At 38.9% G+C, this 16,643-nt stretch overlaps 1 protein-coding gene across 1 annotated transcript in view; it reads right to left on the reverse strand.

Annotated features, from left to right (window-relative positions):
- Positions 1-1,630: 1,630 nt before the first annotated feature.
- PPP3CA (protein phosphatase 3 catalytic subunit alpha) overlaps positions 1,631-16,643 on the reverse strand; it is a 303,762-nt gene continuing 288,749 nt past the window's right edge. The window contains exons 12-13 of the mRNA XM_060115458.1: positions 10,748-10,845; positions 1,631-4,267 (exon numbers count right to left, since the gene is read on the reverse strand). Of these exons, the coding sequence (XP_059971441.1) occupies positions 4,071-4,267; positions 10,748-10,845 (295 nt within the window). The 3' untranslated portion in view covers positions 1,631-4,070. The remainder of the gene's footprint in view (positions 4,268-10,747; positions 10,846-16,643) is intronic.

Raw genomic sequence — 16,643 nt, forward strand, 5'->3', positions numbered from 1 at the left:
GGACGTGCAGGCTCAGCGGCCATGGCTCACGGGCCCAGCCGCTCTGCGGCATGTGCGATCTTCCTGGACTGGGGCACGAACCCGCGTCCCCTGCATCGGCAGGCGGACTCTCAACCACTGCGCCACCAGGGAAGCCCCATCGTTCTGATTTAAGCAAGGTCTTTTGGAATAATCAATTCAACATTATAGCTATTATGTCGCCTTCTGTTCACCTTTTAGGTTTCTTTAATCTTTCCTAAAATAGACCCTCTCCCCTGCTGGTTCCCCATTTCCCCATGATTCAAATTTGCCAATGTTGCCTCTTGAAAACGTGATCACCAGGAATAGGTACATTTGTTTGGCTACTTCTTGCCTCCCATTACTATGTATGCATTTATAAAAAAATAAATTTATCATGAAAGGAGCTTATCAGGGACTTTTCTGGTTAGTATTACCTTAAAATATATACAAAAGGAATATCCATGAAACAGCATAAAAATGGCATTACAAAGCAGCTCAGTGTTAAGCCAGACACTGCCTTACTGTTTGATGGAATGCTGACACTTAACATCATAACGAAAATTGATAGGCTGTCAAGATTGCCAGGCATTTGTGTGTGTGTGGAAAAAATAAGAGCTTAGAACAGTGAGAGGAACATAGCAGAGGCTCAGTGGTTGTAGAGTGAATAAAGTGGAAGGCCATCTACCATGGGAAAAGGACGTATCTTTAGTCTGGGGATCTCAGATTTGCCCAACTCAAGGGGCTTCCAGGTTTGAAGAAGTGTAGGCAGGCAGCGTAAGCTGCAAGGTCCCTGCTTCTCAATGGAGTGTGACAAGAGGGACCCAGTACGTGGGAGATATGAAGTCATTGAGGGCAAGTGTGAGACAGTTAAGTCATCTCCATGGTCCCTTCTTGTGGTGTTGGCTTCAAGTCCGGGCCCTGGTTTCTAGGCAGAAAGATAGATGTGTCCTCAAGTTTATTATTTCACATGGATGTGGTGGGGTGGGAAGGACAGAAATGTTTAGGGACAAGACCGTCCTGGGGGATTCAGCATCGCCATGACACTCTCTGGGCCGATACCACAAGACACTTCCCCTTTGACACACTGTCCTAGGGAATGGCACTGTCGATGACAAAAGATATTCCTCCCCTCGCCACTTTGTTCCTCATACAAGTTTAGTGTCTGAAGATTTTTCTTTCTTTTCTTCAAAAAATATTTTAAAAGAATATAAGTAGAAGATATTTTAGATAAGAAAAACTGCTGACTTGGGGTCAGTAGTCAAATCTAGCTCTTAATCCTTGAAAAGCTAGATGAAAGTCAGCACTGAGTTTGAAGCCCATGAGATGTAAGTCACCTTGGGGGTGGATGAAGGAGGGCATAGGACAGGAGGCTCTGTGTGTGTGTGTGTGTGTGTGTGTGTGTGTTTAGCCAAAGAGTCACTGGAATAAGCAACTGAAGAATCCAACAGATTCTCCAAAAGTGAAAGAGATAGATTTAATAACTGATGATCTGGCAGTTGTTATCGCTTTTAGAGAAATAACTTCAGTTGTGCATTGATTTCCCTGATAGACTGAATTATAATGCAAAAATATACACTATTACTTTCCTAACTACTTAGCAGAAAGACCAAGCAATACTCACATCAACTGCTTATTTTAATGTCAAATGTTTATTTCTATGCCATAGTTGCCGCAGCACAATTTGTAAAAGAAAGGAATCCAAAAAAAGGGGTTTTTTTTGTCAGGATATTTTCTCTGCAGTTATAAGAAAGAAAATAAACACCTTGGTACCAGAATTACCATTTCTTTCATATCATTCTAATAAATATTGCATCTAAATATTTTCCTTGGGTGTCATTTTTTTTAGGGCAGAAAAATATCCATGGTGGTCGGGGGGATGTTTGAGTTCATTGAAATAAATTTGGGATAGTTTTTGTCAGAGAATATATCTAGAAAATCTTTGTTTTGGTACACTAGATCACTAATTGCCATATTCTTATTATTTAATATAACAGCATACTTTATTACATAAAAACAAAGTGCACTGAAAATGAACAATGTTAGAAACAAACTAAAATTTGGTGTATCTTAAATCTTCAGGTGATCAGATATTAGCTAAAGTGACGGGATACAAATTTCATATCGATACAAATGCAACTCTCTTGGGATGAAAATGCATTTAGGTGCTTAGCTCTTTTCGATTGAGCAGACAGGGCATCCAGTACAACTGCAACAACGGATAACATTTTTTTTTTTTCAATAAAAAGGAATGCTCTGATTTCTGAACGGGCTCCCACCTTTGAGGGAGCCAGAAGATGACATATGCTCCTTCAATATATTTCTCTTGTGTGATTTGAGACAAAAATCTACCAAGATTCTTACAGCAGAAGTAGGCACCACACCTGAGAGCCCAAGGCCCTTCGAGCAGCTACTTCAAGTCAATCTGTGATGCACTGGGGTGGACCCAGCACCTAGAAGACAGCATGGTAATTGTGCATGTAAATCCCTTCAGCAGACTCAGGGAAAGGAGGAGAGTTCTTTAAGTTCATGCACATTTTATTGAGTAGTAATATAAAATGCTTTTTTCTTTTTCATTGTTACAAGTGCATGCTTTGATTGCCAACATTTCAGAAGTCAAATTACAAAGGCAAGGCTTTAGGCTGTAGTGAATTACTTGGGCACTTATACAATTGTTAAAAAATATGAATGGACTTTTGTTGTTGTTGTTGTTTTCAGAATGAACCAGTTGTAACCCGTAACTGATATACAAAGGGAAAAAGTGAAAAAAGTACATATTTTGTGGCACATGACAGAACCTAACAAAATAACTCAACTGTTATGACATTAACAGTGACCATGCATTTAGAGTTTCACATGTAACTATGAATTTATTTAAATTTCACAAGGTTTGCTAAACATGCTAACCATCTATATGTGCACTGACAAGCTTATGTTAAAAACTTTTAAGAATACTCTCCCCTTTAGATTTTTTCAAAGCTTTTTTTTTGATTACAAAATTTCAAAGGCATGAAGCATTTTAGAGAATATAAAGTACGCCAGTATACATACATTTCCAGTATATGTCAGACCACTAAGCGCATTACAGTCCCATACAGGCCGATACAGCCATTTTTTTCCTTAAAAAACATGCATAGGCAGATTTTCTTTTTTTACAGAATATAGATGCTTTATCACTGTACTTAATATGGTGTCTTGTTTACTATACTTAAAAATGCACCACTCATAAATATTTAATTCAGCAAGCCACAACCAAGACTTGATTTATCAACAAAAACCCCTAAATATAAACAGCAAAAAAAAAAAGAGATAGATGTAATTATTCCAGTTTTTTAAAACTTAAAAGAAAAGGTATTCATTGCCAAAGTAATAAGATAAGTGTTATATGGAAACAAGGGCATTCAAGCACACTAAAGAAACCTGAGGTAAGCATAATCTGTACAAAATTAAACTGTCCTTTTTGGCATTTTAACAAATTTGCAACATTCTTTTTTTTTTTTTCTTTTTCTGCTTTTTTTTTTTTTTAAGACTGCCTAATTCATTTTATAGCCATTGTCTGACAAGAGTAGCAAAACATTATCAATAAATAGTCCTTATTTAGTTTGTACATCATTTTGTTAAAAATGTTTGATGTCATCCATTTTTAGTGCTGCAACTGTAAACGTACAATAGAGTAAGAAATTAGACAAAGTTTTCATGTCCAGTAACATAATAAAAGACCTCTCATTAACCTATCTAGAAGTCCCCGATGCAGTAGGAAAACATGTCCATTCCCCTAACATTGCAGTATATACTAGCATTAGCTTTCTTTTTAAATTGTTTTTCCTATAAGCATTTTTAAAAGGCATACCCAAAAGAGGTGTTTAATCACAACCCTCACCAAAATATAGTTTATTATCTCTCTCCCTCTTTTCTAATGATAGTGTAAACTGAATCCAACTCCTGGCCCCAGAGCAAATAAGCTACCATCAGAGGCAAGAACATCCAACTGCTGATACGCAGCAATCCCCATCGCGCCCTGCAGCTCCAAAAAAAAAAAACAAAAAAAAAACAAAAGAGTGAACAGGAAGTGGTCACTGGATATTGCTGCTATTACTGCCATTGCTGTCCGTGCCGTTAGTCTCTGAAGCGAGAGTCTTGTTGATGGAGTTAAGGTTGGTGTCAGAGGGCATGGCATCTCTGCGAGGTGGCATCCTCTCGTTAATTCGATCTAAGCCCTTGGCCTCCTCGAAGCTAGTGATCTTATGTTGTGGTGAAAATCCTTTGATAGCTAAACAGAAAATCATTAAAAAAAAGAAAAACTGGGTTAGTCAGAGGAAAACAAAGGGCACAGCTGTTGTAGCAGGTGATGTTAGAGATTTCGCAGTGAGAGAGGGAATCCTTTAGTAGAGAACAAAGTGACGGGACCTGAACACAGCACAACAGACTCCTTACCATACCCGAAGATAACCGAGACGTTTGGTAACAGCCAATGTCTCTTGCCAACCGAAATGTCCTCTTCAAGTTAGTAAGATGTAAACGTTTCTCTCATCTTCATGGAAGTTTAGATCCACGAAGTGGTATGTAAAGAGAAAGGCTGCTACCAGGGAAAGGTCTCTAGGCCCAGCATAAACTGGCCACGTCGTTGGCACAATTACTGTGTATCAAATGCCCTAACCTAGAAAGAATGGAAATGGCCCTAAGTTTACTATTCCATTGTGCTAGTAATGGCAAATTCAGGAGGATCACTGAAGCAGTTAGACCTAAAATCTAGTGAAGAGCTTAGAGCAGAAGCTAAAAGGAGTTATAAAAGGCATGAACTTGGGGCGTTTCCATGCCATCTCAGGATCCCAGAAAGACTTTCTTGGCAAATAACTCAACAGTGGCATGAAAAAAAATGAAATTATAAACTCCTTCTTCTCCACTCAACTTTGGAAACATGTGGAGTGGGGACAAGGTAAAAGAAACTCATAAAAATCAGGATCAGATCACGAAGTAGAAAAACTCTGTCTGCCCTCCAGCAGTGAACAGGTCAAACTGATGTTTATCTGGTCCATTACTGCCTAAATCGAAGAAAAACTCTTTCTTAGTAGATCAACGTAGACGTAAGTGCTGGTTCAAGAATAACAAGGGGAAAATGTGTTTTTCAACTTTTAGCAAAAATGAATGGGAATGGTTTTGGCCTTATTCAGTGAAACCATGGAATTCACAAAGGGGGAGCATTGATACTTGGTTTTTTTCAGTAACCCTAGTGTGCTCCAGAGATAGAGAAGGCATTTGTGCAAGAAGCTTAATGATTTCTTCAGTAGGTGCACCAACCAGTGATCTGAAAATAAAGTACATAGATGGGGAACCAATGACATCAGTTTGCTTTACTCCCTGTGAAAATGCAAGCCAGACACTGAAGGGCCAATCACCGATGCTGAATTGGGTCGCATCTCCATGGCTGATGAAGGACAATTTCATTGTACCTTTATCCTTCCTACCCTATTTGAGAAAAAAAGGAAAGCAGTTTCAAGCTGAAACTTTGCTAGCCACTCCCACACAAATGTACAGTGCCTTTCATTAGTATGGATGAGATTCTTAAAAGATAGACACAGTTGCTTCCAAACTCATTAAACGATGAGAAACAGTTTGTTCCCCCTCTGCATTTTAAAGGTTAGCGTCATGGTGATTAGTCAACTATGAGAGGAAGAAGATGGGGAAATGGGAAAAGACCAAGGCCCAAAGCAAAGCTTCTTAATTCTTCTCTCATTGAGTCATAAATCGCAAAATAATAGAGCTGTCTGATGAGCACCCACCCTGAAAATGAACTCAGTGATTTTGAGGGACAAAAGTAGTACTCTATTGTTTTGCTAAACTACTGTGAATATCACTCCATCACAGTTAATAAATATAAAAAGTTGGTCATCATAATTGATGAAGTGATTTTACGAATTGAAATGGTAAAAGTGGAATCTCTCTTTTAGGTTGTTTAAAGTTTTAAAATAAAGCCAATAGGGTGACAGCGTAGAAATTCAAAATCTAGCGAGAGCAATGGCTATGTCCGGAATGGGGCTCCATTTCTAATCATTTCTGTCTACCCTGGTCTGGAAGAATGTGTGCTCTGCTGTAGTTGCTGGTCAGACGATGGGTATTAGCAATTTACATTGGTAGTATACTTAACACAACACAAGAGTCACAGAAACCACAGAAAACAGCCAAACTATCAACAAGAATGCACACTGCAGATTAGAATTTGCCAAGAGGAACAGAGAATTCCCACATAAATAGCAGTTTATTCACTGCTATTTAGGAAGCAGTTGTATTTTCTCTTACAGTGCTGTCATTTCCCCTACTGTATCCAAATCACGTACAAATTAAAGAGTCTAAAGTGGCACATTTTACATCATACCAAAGCACCATATCACACAATTTTGGGAACAATAAAACATTATCTTGCAAGAACAAAATACAACTGAAAAATTTTGTTTTAAAGGGGAACTTCAAATTATTCTTTTTAAAATTTCCAGAGGGCGTGGTAAGTATCAGATTAAAAACTATTTGGATAGGCAGTTCTCTCATAACTCTACGCTTCAGAAGCACTTGATTCCAAAGGAATTGCGAGAGGGTCCACTCTATTGTCCTCGAGCAGTGCTGGGACACAGTCGGTGATGAATGTGCCTCGTTTCTCCTGAAGCACCCGGCATAGTACCTGGTGCAAAGCAGGCACTCGGTGGACACTAACCAGTTGAGTGATGACTCAATATTCCCTATGCTTGTTACCGGCCACTTCTACAGCCACTAGATATTTTTGAACTCTTTAGAATATTTTGCTGGTGCTAACCATCCTACAAATACCAGTATGTTAAAATTTCATAAGACTAGCAGAACTGTTTATCTCGTACACAGCTGTCTCTTGTTGGAATATTTTTTGGAGACAAAAATTAATGTTGAATTACAACAAAGCACTATTCAAATGAATTTTTTTTTCTAGAAATTTCTGAAGACTAGACTTAATAAAGCTATTTTTATTCTCTCCTTTTCAGTGCCGACTGAAAGTGATTTGAGGGAGGGACATGGTTCAGCTCAAAGAATATTGTTTTATCCATTATTTGTCAAAACGGCTGCCATAAACCCCACCCCACATCATTCAAGATCTATAATCCTTTTGTTTTCTGTGATTATACTAGGATCATTGTATACAAAGTCAAACATAGCTTTAAGGGAAAAAAAACAAACAAACAAACCAGAAAAGGACATTTTCCCCTTTAAAGCAAGAACATTTTGGTTAATACTGAGCCACAACTGTTAGCCCAACACCCACACACTCTGTACAAGCTACAGCAAAAAAAAGAAAAAAAGAAAAAAAAAAGAAAAGAAAAAGAAAAGAAAGAAAGAAAGATATGAATACACCCAGCAGAGCCCTTGTCTGTTGCAGGTACAACAGAAAGGGGACTGGCCAATTTACCTTCATCAGCCTCAATAGCCTCAACAGTAGCTGAAGAGAAGAAAGGGGGTGCAAAATGAATGAGAAAAATGAGCAGAGGATTTTTAACTCTAAGAACAAATCAGTGACGATCAAGGAAGCTAAGAGGATTAATGTTCCTGTAAGTGCTGGATTCTGGCACGGACAAAATAGAAATACTTAAAAGAAAGAAAAAACACCATGAAAATGATGGGGTTTTTTTTCTTGTTTTTTTTAATGAGCTGGCTACACGTATCTGAGTGACATGATTTGGATTTTGTTCACTAAATACAGGACAAAATGATTAACCCTTTAAGAAAACACTCAGGAAAGGTTTCTTTGACTTAGACTGAATCTACAAGGGACTAGGTCAATCGAAAATGTGCATCTGACTCACATGAAGTATGATAAACCCACTGCTATGATTGGTAATTTATAGTTTTAAAATGCTCCCCCAAATGGCAGAGCTTGAAGTGTTGTCATAATGTCAGTGGAATAATTCACACTATTTAATATTAAATGGCACGATTTCCTAGTGTAATAGAAAAGCAGGGGGGATGCAAATTTAGAGTTGCGTCTGAGTTGGTAACACATGTGACTCTTTAAAGACAAACATCGAGCGTGTTTTGAAAGTGAGGGAGAAAGGGAAGAGGAAGAGGATGGGGATGGGATAGCCTGGACTTCTTTTGCCAGGTAACCCAGCTTAAAATCAGTTTTCCTCATTGGAATAGCATTTTTAGAAACAAAATTCTTGAAATGTTATAATCACGTGATAATATGCCAGTAGCAGCAATAATTCTAGCAGCATTTTATTTTATTTTATTTTATTTATTTATTTTTGCGGTACGCGGGTCTCTCACTGTTGTGGCCTCTCCCGTTGTGGAGCACAGGCTCCGGACGCGCAGGCTCAGCGGCCATGCCTCACGGGCCCAGCCGCTCCGCGGTATGTGGGATCCTCCCAAACCGGGACACGAACCCACGTCCTCTGCATCGGCAGGCGGACCCCCAACCACTGTGCCACCAGGGAAGCCCCTATCAGCATTTTAAAGAAAGGACCGTCTAAATACGGAAACCTCAGCATATTTCAGAGGCAAAATTTTAAGAGCCCATTGCTTTATCAGCAATTTTTATAATAAGCTTAGGGTCTATATTCTCGCTTTAAAGATGTATGAGTCTTTCTATGTTATCAAGGTTAGGAGATATTTCCCTAATTAAGTGCTAAAATGCAAAACTTCTCTGTAATTCTAAAATGTTTAAATATTAAAATCCTACCCCTTGACTTTAATTTGCATATTTCTTATAATTTAAGGTTTTAAAACTAGAGCAACTGCCAAATGTACACTATAATTTACTTACAGTGCATTTTAAATTCCTTATGATAAAAATGGAGACTGGTTACCACCATGGAGAAAAGCCAAATAGTAAAACTTAAGTAGTTTCCCCTTTTAGACAAATTAAAGGGCATCAGACAATGAATTCTGAAACTGTATTAATGTACATGATTTAAAATATACACTGACTTTTCAAATTCTCAGGACTAATAAGATGTCGGCTGTGTGTATGTGTTTGTGTGTGTGTGAGTTCAACACCAAATGACAAACAGATGGATTTAAAATAAAACAACAGAACAGGAAACTGAATAACCCAGGTTAAAATACAGGTGAAAATCTGGAAACAAAACAAAGAATTCTAAGAACTTAAGTTTAAAAGTAAAGCAAAAAATCTGGAACCGCACCAGGACCAACATATTAGAAATATGTACTGCCCACTATTAAGTGTATTCTTCTAAAGCAACTGTGGCCCATAGTTTCTGATAATACACCTGCTGTACCTTAAAATTGTGCTTATCAGAAACTATGCAGATTTTAGTCAATTAGGTAGTTGTGCATTTTGTGCATATAATAAATGATCCATTTATGCTAATGTTCTTAGACAGCATGTTACTTTGGTGGGAAAATTGTGGGTTTTTTCCTGAAGTTACTAAGATAAATTTTAGCTACAAATTAAATGAGGAACTTACTTCAATACTGTGGTATCTTCCTACCTTCATTTAGAAAATTTTTTTTCTTTTTGTGGAAACTTGAAGACATTGATGTTGGAATAAATTCATATGAAAATAAAGAAAATTTTAGTGATGCTGCTAGGAGGTGATCTTAGCAGTACAATATCCATGAAGCTGGGCATCACTTTCTATGTAAAAGAGGTGTATCTAAATAACATTACCATAAGAATACCAGAATCTTCTAGACTGAGGGACAGGGATAGAAAAGAAAACACAAACAAAGATTCAGGGAAAGGTACAGGGAAATAAGCAAGAGGCTGAGATTGCTTTGAAAATGTTCGAGTGTATTGTTGTTTTCATTTTTTTTTCTGTTAGAGTCTAATCTAAAAGCAAAATTTCCATAAAGTATGCTAAAATTGGACTCTAATTAATGATAATATTAGTTAAAATAGATAACAAAAGTAACAAAAGTAAAAGAGCACACTGACTAGGTTGTCTAATATGGTAGACACTAGCCACATGTGGCTATTTAAATCAAATTAATGAAAATTAGATAAAATAAAAAACTCAGTTTCTTAGTTGTAAGAGCTATATTGCAAGTGCTCAATGGCCATATGTTGCCAGTGGCTTCTGTATAGATAGATAAATTTCCATCATTACAAAAAGTTCTATTGGACAGCACTCATCCAGAGAACTACAGATTTTAATACAAAATCTACCTCCAAGGAAATGTTTTCGTCCTTTCTTAAAAATAAAATATGATGGTACTCACTCTCTTATGTTTTGAATGAATAAGTCAGAGAAAGGACACCAATGACTTCAATTCTATTCAAGTGGATAACAAAATCATCCTTTTTATTCTCTTCCTCCATTCTCCACTAAATCCTAGACTTAGGCATGGATATTTATGTGTGTGTGTGTTTATTTCATCAATCCAATAGATAACCAGTACATTTTATAAAAATGTAATTAAAAAGTTGTTTTTATCCACTGCTTGGCTCCAAGTGGTCAAACCTACTGTGCATGTAGATAAGCTGAATGAGTTGTATTACAGCGAGGCCTGAAATTGTGGTTAATGTGCAAATGAGGACATGGGGGTAGCGGGGTCAAGAACACATTCCAGCAAATGAGGGAGCTACTCTGTGGGGACGACTGGTCAAACTGATGGAGGTGCGGGAAGGGAGGGGGGTCTCAGCCCTTCTTCCAGCTGAGAAGATCTGAAGACCAAGATGGACCTTAAATGCGTGAATAAATCAGGGCTCTAACGACACGGCTGACTGAGATGCCTGCACACGGTGTGTCGTACCAATGGGCCTGCTTACCGCTTTGCAGGGTTTGCTTCCCTCCAGAGAGCACTCCACTGGGGAGCATGCCTGTGGGTGTCAGGCCTTTCAGCGTCAGCACACTCTCACTCTCTTCTCTGCAAAGGCACAACGGGGACGACACATTAACTTTTATTTTCTTTCAAGACAAAGAAAAGACTTAAAGGAAAAGATATATGTAAGAACTCACATTTACCTCTACCTTGGCTCTCTTGAGTTTCTTCTTTTTTTTACTTAAAACATACTATATTTTCACACATTCATATAGAAGTAGTGGTATGCCCATGACATGACTGCTAAGATAAAGTTGGGAATTATGCAATTGTGGAAGTTCAGTCTCTTCTGACTATTGAAGAGACAGAAAACAATTCTCCTTTTGTAAGCAGGCTCACAATACAAGGTGTTTGTGGGCATCTTCCACGACACCATAAATATGTTTAAAAAAAAAAAAAAAAAAGAGCCATGGAGAGAGAGGGCTGTTGTAAGTTTTCCAGCCAAGGCTCTGCAAAAATACGTGGGGCTGATTTGACTTGTGAGAGAAAACCAGAGAGTATAACAGATTTAAAAGATCTGATCTATGGATTAGGGAAGTAGGAGCTACATTCAGGGGACTGTTAAGGAATTCTGACATTACATGACAACTACACAAACTAATGGCAAGTTGCCGATGAAACAACTGGTCAAATTTCCAACTTTTCTTTTTCAGTCTCTTTCCCCATGGATCTGCTAATACAACGTTGTTTTATTACTCATTATGATGACTGTTTTACAATCAGTTTTATGTGTATCATTATTTGCATTACATTTCTTAACCGCAGCACAGCATTAATCAAATGATTAAATAACCATAAAATAGGGATAACCTCATATATTTCCATATAGTAGACAGTGTAATCCCACATAACCAGAAAAAAAACCTTACCATACACATATATATCTAATGTTTATAATATGTACAACTACTTACTCCACAATTTTATGAAGATGGCTAACATGGCCCACACAGAATTCCTCAACTATGCCCAAACCTGCTGCTTCACTATCTTTCCTCGACTTCATCTTTTAGTTAAGCTGAAAGAATCCACCTTTAACTCCTTTTATCCTCTCTTATTCCACATCTACTTAATTAGCAAATCTCGAGGGCTCTACTCGCATAGTATCTCCAGTATCTCACCATTTCTCACAATACTACTACCTAATCTCTTCTGAAAACAGCTTTATTGAGATATAATTAACATACCATACAATTTGCCCATTTAAAGTGTGTGATTCAATCACTGGTTTTTAGTCTATTCAGACAGTTGTGAAACATCAGCACAATAAATTTCAGCACATTCTCAACCCTCCAAAAAGCAATCTTGTGCACTCCCATTTCTTCCAGCCTGTATTACTAATCATCTACTTTCTGTAGGTTTGCTTCTTCTGGACACTTCTTATGACTGGAATCAGGTGGCCTTCTGTGACTGACTCCTCTTCTGACCACCAGCATCTCTCACCTGGATGGTTCCAGCAGTCCCTTAACTGGTCTCTCTGCTCCATCCTTGTCACACTCCTGCCCTCTCCTCCCATATCTATTCTCAGTATAGCAGCTGGCTGAGCCTTTTAATACCTATACAGATCCTGTCACTCCTCCATGCAAAACTCTCTAGTGGTTTCTCCTCTCATTAAAGGTGAAAGGAACAATCTTTAAAAGGTTTGACCAGAGCTAAAAAACTAGCTCCCCACCCACAGTCTGCCATCCTTATCCACCTCTTGGACTACATTTCCTACCACCACCCACTTCCCTTCGTGGTCCTCACCATGCACCCAGCACACTCCACCTTGGGGCTCTGCACCTTTCTGTCACACTCTTCCCCCAGGTATCTGCCTGGCTCCCTCCCTCCCAGCCTCCAACTCTCTGCTGGAGCACTGCCTTCAAAGTGAGGACTTCCTTGAGAATGCTATTTAAAATATATGTACTGCACTACAAATAATGCAATTTCGTTTCTTTTTATGGCTGAGTAATATTCCATTGTATATATGTGCCACATCTTCTTTATCCATTCATCTGTCAATGGACACTGGGACAAAGTGAGAGAGTGGCATGGGCATTACCAAATGTAAAATGGATAGCTAGTGGGAAGCAGCTGCATAGCACAGGGAGATCAGTTTTGTGACCACCTAGAGGGGTGGGATAGGGAGGGTGGAAGGGAGATGCAAGAGGGAGGAGATATATGTATATGTACAGCTGATTCACTTCGTTATAAAGCAGAAACTAACACACCATTGTAAAGCAATTATACTCCAATAAAGATGTTAAAATATATATATATATATATATATGTATATATATACGCACTTTCTTACGCCCTATATCCGCTTCCCTCTTTTATTTTTATCTAAAGCACTTATCACCCCTGAAGAGCTATACAGTTTGTTTCCTTGGTGCTTTTTTTTTTTTTTTTTGAGCTCCTCTGCCCACTACACCCCACCCTAGCCAGAAAAGCTTCATGTGAAAGGGGTTTCTGTCTGCTTTGCTCCTGCTGCATCCACAGTACCTAGACCAGAACAGCACCTAGCACATAGTTGAGATTCATAAAACATTTACTAAATGAAGGAGTCAAAGAAAAATAGGATGGAGAATGGCGGTGTTAATCCACATTTTAGATTTCTGAATCCTTTACTGTTATTTAGAGCCAACGCCTAAGCTCCGGCTAATGGTGTGTAATTAGTCCCCAATATGCTGAGAAAGATGCTCTTCAACTCTTGGTCCCTCAGATTCCCACCTGACAGAGGAATTGCCTTCCCTGCTCACTGCTTCCCCAAGATGTTCACTTTGAAGCAGAAGTTCTGTGTGCATTCGTTTGATTGGTGGATCCTAGGCAACCTGCGGCACCTGAAGTGCAAGGGCTCTTGAAAGATAGGTTTCTGGTTCCCTTATAATATGGCAAATTACCAAAATGTAAGGACTGTGCTGGACAGCTATACCTGACAAATGTGTACCACCATCCGTATCCATCCATTACATGTTAAAATGTCTCATTTCACAAATTTCTTGTATTTGCCTCTTCCCTTGCATCTCTCCACCCACAGCTAGTTCAACATCTTTTGCTTGGATTATTTCAATAGCTTCTTAAACGCGCTGACACCCATAAGTCAGCTTGCTATCCAATCTTCAGACTATCATTACATATACATCTCCACATGGGTTAGCACATGCTCCGATTCTCCTTAGTACTGATCACTCACTGAGTGAGTTTGGACATACTGCGTATCTTCTTTCAGTTTCTGTTTCCTCATTGAGGTCAACTCAACCTTGCAAGCTTGCCGTGTGGACTCTCAAATGTGTACACCATGAAGCATGCAGCACCTGGCCCTTAACAAGGGCCCCGTAAAACACTGCTCCTAGGTCCTTAGGATCTTGAGGACTGCTCAGCTGCCAGGAATGCCTTCACCACAATTCTCCAGCTAATGGAACCTAGCCTGAACTTCACAGCACTCCACCAATGGCAATCTCTTCATGAACATTCCTTTCAGGAGACAGAAGGATGAACATTCCTTTCAGGAAGTAGAAGGGCTCCTTCCCATCCTCTTCCACAGCAGGGCACCTCTTCATGTATTTAGTACACATCTCATGGCCTTACATTAGTTTATTGTCTACATGTCTGACATTTTAATTCAGAGTATCCACTTTGCCTAATGTATTATATGGTACACATTTAATGCTCAATCCTACTTTTCTCTAGAGATGACCACCCTGTATTCTACAAATGCTTTTATTATAGGAAAGCAATACAATATACCTTGTTTTTATTTTCTATCAATACGTGCGACCTTAATCAAGTTATGATCATCACTGGGTTCAAATGGAACCCACTCTCAGCTGGGAATAACTGCATCTTATGTACCAACATGCAGAGGACTAGAGGGACTTTCCAATTTTAAGACCTACCTATGATTCTGTAGCATTGTACCTGTCACTTTCACGTGGTTTGAAGACTAACATAGATACAAAGAATTTTCTTTTATGTTAAGAAAGGCTTCTCCTTTTTTTTCCTAAATGTACTTTCAACTGGAAGTGATGGAGCTGTTTTTACTCATCCTCACAGAGACTTCAGATAGAAAAAGAAGTAAGCGCATTTACTGGTAAATCTGAGGCATGATAAATAAGCAAGTGTTTATGCAGAGGGACCAGCTGAGTTTATGATCTTCATATAGTCCTTTGCCCCCAAAGGCAATTTTTCTGGCCACACAAGCCTCCCTGCTGGCCTTAAAAACTGCTGACTTTGTGTCCATCCAAGGATCTTTGTACTTGCTCCTCCCTTTGTCTTTTTTTAAAATAAATTTATTTATTTTATTTATTTATTTTTGGCTGCGCTGGGTCTTTGTTGCTGCGCACGGTCTTTTTCCAGTTGCGGCAAGCGGAGGTTGCTCTTCAGTGTGGAGCACAGGCTCTAGGTGCATGGGCTCAGTAGTTGTGGCGCACGGACTTAGTTGCTCTGCGGCATGTGGGATCTTCCCAGACCAGGGCTCAAACCCGTGTCCCCTGCATTGGCAGGCGGATTCTTAACCACTGCGCCACCAGGGAAGTCCCTCCTTTTGTCTTAAACACTCTTACTCCCTACCTTCATGAAGGTCACCCCCACACTTGCTCAAATGCTAGACTCAGAGAGTCCTTTGCTGGCCACGTACTAAAATGAATGAGTGCCTCGCCTCTCACTTGCTATCCCCCTGTACTGCTTCATGTTTTTCTTCATGGTACATAATGGCTACTTTAAGTTTCATTATATTTATTTTGAATGAATGAATGAGTCCTGCAAGTTCAGTAGGAATGAAAAGCATTAGAGCAAAGGCAGCCTCATTCATTAGGCCGCAGGGAGCAACTATGCTCTATTTTCAGCTTTAACATAACTTTTCAAGATTTGGCTGCTACTGCAGAGCTATTACTGACTTTGATCTGGTGTCTTTGGGAAAGGATGATCGTGCTTTTCATCCTTCTCATGGCTCCCTGTTTTTGGTATCAAATCACTTAATTACTCTTGAGTGACTCTACCAGGAGTGGGATAGAAATAGCAAGAAGGAGAAATCAGAAGAGCCGGAACAGCTACTCCACGAAAAAGTTGAAAAAAAGAATCTGGCAAAAATTAGAATATGAAATTATATAATGTGGAGATGGACTTTCTCCCAAGATATTCCTATTTATCCTTGTTAATAATGTAATTGTGAATTGACTGGATATTCGTCACATATAATCATACTGTATTTTTTTAAATTTGTTTATTTATTTTTGGCTGTGTTGGGTCTTCGTTTCTGTGCGAGGGCTTTCTCTAGTTGTGGCAAGCAGGGGCCACTCTTCATTGCGGTGCACTGGCCTCTCACTATTGCGGCCTCTCTTGCTGCAGAGCACAGGCTCCAGACGCACAGGCTCAGTAATTGTGGCTCATGGGCCTAGTTGCTCCGTGGCATGTGGGATCTTCCCAGACCAGGGCTCGAACTCGTGTCCCCTGCATTAGCAGGCAGATTCTCAACCACTGCGCCACCAGGGAAGCCCTAATCATACTGTATTTTAAAGTAATCTTTTGAAGAGAAATATAGATACTTTGTATTATCCAAGAATAGATAACTGAATTTAACTGAAGAAAAGTGTAGTTAATTCTCTTCAAGAAAACATGTGTTTTCTAAGCCCATGCTTAATAATAACAAGATACATGATCTATTTAAAAAATAACTACTATATGGGAACTGAAACACTAAATAACATTTTTCTCTCAATGATTTATTAGAATAATATAGATTTACATGAACAAACTTTATGGTTGTTCATTTCCTAGAAATCTAGTGGAATGCACCTGATAAATTCATCTTTACCACAGAGACAGAATGAAAAATAGAAAGGATTATAATAGCTTTTCCATTT

This window comes from Mesoplodon densirostris, chromosome 1 (assembly GCF_025265405.1).
Source record: "Mesoplodon densirostris isolate mMesDen1 chromosome 1, mMesDen1 primary haplotype, whole genome shotgun sequence".
NCBI lineage: Eukaryota > Metazoa > Chordata > Mammalia > Artiodactyla > Ziphiidae > Mesoplodon > Mesoplodon densirostris.